The following is a 4,619-nucleotide window of genomic DNA, read 5'->3' as shown; positions in this document are numbered from 1 at the left end:
TTTACACAAACTAATGTTGCGAATAAATAAGAAATATTTGAGATAAAGTCTGTTATTGTGTGTCTTTCAGATATCTGGTCACTGGGTGTGATCCTCTATATGCTAGTGTGTGGACACCCACCCTTTCAAGAGGCCAATGACAGCGAGACCCTCATCATGATCATGGACTGTCGCTACACTGTGCCAAACCACATCTCTCCAGAATGCAAAGAGTACGTATGTCATCTGAGCTTTAATTTTCCTCAGACACACACCCAACTAAGAAACGGATGTCTCAGATTTAATCCAGAAGGCTGGAGGTTATTGTGTATTTATACACTGCAAAAATAAGTAAATAAAAAACCCCCTTTATCAGTATTTTTGTCTTTTTTTTATTTTTTTACTTGAAGCAAAATTGCATTAAATATTAAGACTTGTTTTCCGACAACATGAGCTTTATTAGTTCATTTTTCTTACTCCATTGGCATTTGTTATTTTCTTCTTTAAAGCATAAACCTCATTACATTTATGCATAAAACAAGAAAAAATATTTGGGGTATGAATATAATTTAAGATGTATTCTTTGGAAACAAGTAATCATATGTTATCTTATGCAATTTTGCTTCTGACATAAATTAAACTTGTTTTAATGTTTTCACTGGAAAATATGTTTTTGCATTGTGATGAAATCTAAATAGTCTTCTCTTCACCATGATAGTAGTTGGCCATTATGTAACAAGTTTTATTAAATCTGCTTAGTGTTTTCTTCGGGGTCAGCAGATGTCATATATCAATAGTCTTTTCTTTCCATGCTGGTGCTGTCGAGTTCACTATTTCTGGAAACCAATATTACCAAGGACATGACCCTGGTAAAACCCTTTTCACATAGATCTTGCATGCTGATCTGATACATGCCCACAAAAGCATGCTTGAGTAAATAGACTAGTTTTTAAGATGTCCTTGACAGCCATGTGCCATTGGAACGCAGTGTTTTGTTGTTGTTGTTTTTTCTCTCTGAGAACTGGCACATTGTGGTCTCTCATGGTCTCTCAAACACCACACCCGTGCGCTCCAGTTTGTACCACTTTCACGCCAAACTTCATACCTACGTGTAGACCGGAGTTCATCTGAACATACTGTACTTTATCTGTTTACACCTGCTTGTACCAGCCAATCACAGGTTGTGGCTCTCTAAATTATGCTTAAGCAAGCCAACCAGGCTTCTGTTTGGATGAGCAAAGGTTCTTGGAGGTTAGATTTAGGAGCAAGTTATGACAGACACACAGAATTTCCATCCTTGGACCAGGTGATGGATATTGAAAGTAACAGGTCAAGACAACTTCCTCCTTTTTTCTTTTCATAAGGGCTTTAACTAGATTTTCCAGCTCAATTAGATACACTTGACTTCTTAACTAAGCTTTAGTATATTATTTGAATCATAACATTGTAATGCTCTTAAGAAGGGTTAGGCATGATTTGGAATTTGGATTTTAATTGAAATCAAGTCACACTTTTTTTTTTTTTTTGCTTTGCAAACAATACATCATTACATGATTAATTTTTGACTAATTATGACTATTAATTCCCTCATATAGAATACTTTTGTCCTCAGATGATGAGATTTATTTCTCTAAATTTCGTTGAGTATTTTTATAATAGATTTTACCGTTAAGAACCACAAAATGTATTAAATATTAAAAATCTAAATGGTGCACAAGCCTGCTTTTGTGTTCACTGCAGCTCGATAGTGACCAAATTTTTACACAAGGCTGCCTTTTGTCAGAGTGAAGTTATTTTTAAGTGGGTTTATTCCAGTCTATTTGTAGTCAGAACATCCCCAAAGCAACAGCTCTCAGGCTTGAGTTTAGGTCTGAATCAGTCAGTTGTGCAAGAGTGTTAATACAAGTGTGTGTTAGACATCTGGGCTTGGCTGCACAGCCAAACATAGTGACTGGGTCACATGATCTCCACCACAATCAAAAGCTTCCTTTAATGGGAAGGATTTTCTTAGAGGAGAACACTTGTGTCTTCAGGCGTACTTTCATCTTGCTGTTCATATGTAGTTCGCTTTTTTCCCCACCCTTCATCCTCACGGCTATTTAAGGTCTTGAGGTTAAACACAGCAGGAGACTCTGCTGATGTTCAAGGGCAATGGAGCATGTGGGATTATAAACGCAAACACTCAGAGACCTAAAAAACACACTTCAAAAGGGAAAACATCTCCCCCTGCTGGTCATCTATGTAAGATGCATGTTTCAGAAATGTGTGCCAGTACCGCGCAGTGAAATAAAACACTCAAATTCCTTGAATAGACAAGCTGGGTGCAGTGCATTCACACATACACTTGCAAGCTTGGATCGCAAGAGTTCCAACCAATTTCGTATTCTTTTCGTTCGCCTCACTGAAGCAACAATTCTCTACAGGTGCTCATGAATATTAATCAGCAGAAAGATAAGCACTTCCTTTTCATTCAGTCTCCTCTGACGGCAAGATGCGCCTGTGCAATCATCGCCTGTCAGCTAGGCAGAGAATATTTATTAAGATTGCTAGAAAAGGAAAGTATGAAAATTGCAAGTAGAGTGAGACTGAAATTAAGTGAGATGGAGGCAAGAGTGATGAAGGGTGACAAAATCAAACCTGTTTGAGAAAATGGGATTTTTCTTTTTCCCCTGACAGAAGGTCATGTCTGATGTTCTCATTCTGCTCTGGTAAAAAAAAGCAATAACAATCTCTCATCATTCTCTCCCTCTTATTTTCCTTTTTTCCTCAGTTTGATTTCACATATGCTGCAGAGGGATCCTGTTAAACGGGCGTCTCTCACAGAGATAGAGAGTCACCCTTGGTTGCAGGGTGTTGACCCTTCGCCTTCTGGGTACACAGCCGCCCCGCTTACCTCCCACCGCAGCTTGTTACCTGAGGAGCACGAGTTCATACTGCAAGCCATGACCAGTGGCAGCATTGCTGACCGAGATGCCATCCAGGAGTGGGTATCTCTTTATTCTTCTTGGATATTTTCTTTTGGTCTCAGAATAGCCTGGTGTCTTCAGAGTTGCATTAAGTTAATAATACAAATGTATATTTTGTGATAGAGCACTGGAGGCTGACAGATATAACCACATCACAGCTACGTACTACTTGCTGGGAGAACGACTCCTTCGAGAAAAGCAAGAGCAGCCAAGTCTCTCTCCTGAACAAAGACATACACTGTAAGTTCCTGTATTCTTAAACGTATACATAATTTTGGATCTGAAGGTATTTTATCCTTTTATGTGTTAGAACTAATCTTACCACATAACTGTTGGTACATAAAGGTTCCTAATACATTGTACTGAGTATTGTTATTGGCTACATTACAGGAGACCCATGTCAGAACCACTGGACTTGGTGAGCCAAGTGCCCCGGACTGATACACTAAGAGGAACACCTCTAGGTCCCTTAGCGCCTCTCGGTTCCTTGTCTTCCGGCTATGTCCGACGTGGTGTGAGTGAGTCTGGGGACTTGCTTGCTCCCAAACCCAACCATCATGACAACTCCTTCAGTGACTTTTGCAGCACGGCTCCATGCTTGAGCCTCAGTCTGCGCCCTCTACCTCCGGACCAACCTACTGTCAAGAGCCTTGGAGCCTTACAGCAGATCTGCGAGGAAGAAGAGGATGAGGATGATGAAAATGAGCAGAACAGGGATGAGGCGAAGCTTGAGGTGGCACCAGATAAATTGGATCCTCTTCCTTCAACAGATCTCCCGTTAAAACCTTCTAGAACTTCTTTGCAATCAGAGACTCAGAAGAGAACAGGGAGGCCGTCTTGTAAAGTGATGAGAAACTGTGAAACTCTGGCTGAGGAGGAGGAACTTGAGGAAGGGTCGGAAATCATAGAAGAGCAGAAGCCTTTGGATTCAGTGTCTAACATCACTGCTGGCACAATGGAACATCAAGTACAGATGTCCCCAAACACTGAAGCCCATGTGGAAGAGTTAAACCACACAGAGCAACCAGGTAGAGGAAAGGACAAGGGTGTTTTCACCCACCCTAGCTTGTCTTTAGTTGTGCAAGAAGAAGAACAGATTCAAGGTCCAAATATAAATGGACCTCCACCACCTCCCAGACTGGATGTTGTACAGTGCTGCTGGGGACACCGTGAACCTTCAAAGGACACTCTAGAAAACAACAATAACACCCTAGCCAAATCTCGACTGCTTGAAGTTGGGGTAGTGTCAACCGCTTGTGATTCCCCAAGGTCCCTGCCAAGGAACCACTGTGTGGACCTGGGTCCTGATGGGGTGGAGATGCGTAAGACTGCGGGTGAAGTTGAAAAACCTGAGGAGGTACAACCTAAACCTCAGAAAGGCCTCCAGGGAACCAGGGACACAAATATTGACCCTGCTATCAGGGCTGATCCCAGCAAGGTTAAGAACGTAAACTTGCGAGAATGTCTGCTGCAGTTCCCGCTCTGTGAGAAAGCCTTGTCCTTCAACATTCAGCCCACCTCTAAAGAGAAGCTTCTCCCATTTGCACAGTACAACTGCTGCCATGTGTTGTAGAGGTTGTAATCCGAGATCAAGGAACAAACTGATATCAACAGAAACCCTCCAACCAGACAATAAAAGAAAAAGTGTGTTCTCACCTCATACTGTAACCTCAG

The 4,619-nt window shown here is 41.4% G+C and overlaps 1 protein-coding gene across 4 annotated transcripts in view; it reads left to right on the top strand.

Moving 5' to 3' along the window:
• Positions 1 to 4,619, top strand: part of LOC107674965 (SNF-related serine/threonine-protein kinase-like) — a 23,347-nt gene extending 18,728 nt beyond the window's left edge. For all 4 annotated transcript variants that reach the window (XM_016469127.1, XM_016469128.1, XM_016469126.1 and 1 more), the window contains exons 3-6: positions 71 to 212; positions 2,750 to 2,962; positions 3,069 to 3,185; positions 3,336 to 4,619. In XM_016469127.1, coding sequence (XP_016324613.1) covers positions 71 to 212; positions 2,750 to 2,962; positions 3,069 to 3,185; positions 3,336 to 4,518 — 1,655 coding nt within the window. In that variant the 3' untranslated portion in view covers positions 4,519 to 4,619. The remainder of the gene's footprint in view (positions 1 to 70; positions 213 to 2,749; positions 2,963 to 3,068; positions 3,186 to 3,335) is intronic.

The sequence above is a fragment of the Sinocyclocheilus anshuiensis genome, unplaced genomic scaffold, assembly GCF_001515605.1.
Source record: "Sinocyclocheilus anshuiensis isolate Anshui unplaced genomic scaffold, SAMN03320099.WGS_v1.1 scaffold1065, whole genome shotgun sequence".
NCBI lineage: Eukaryota > Metazoa > Chordata > Actinopteri > Cypriniformes > Cyprinidae > Sinocyclocheilus > Sinocyclocheilus anshuiensis.
The sequence above is the reverse complement of the archived record's forward strand: the minus strand, read 5'-3'. Positions and strand labels throughout refer to the sequence as shown.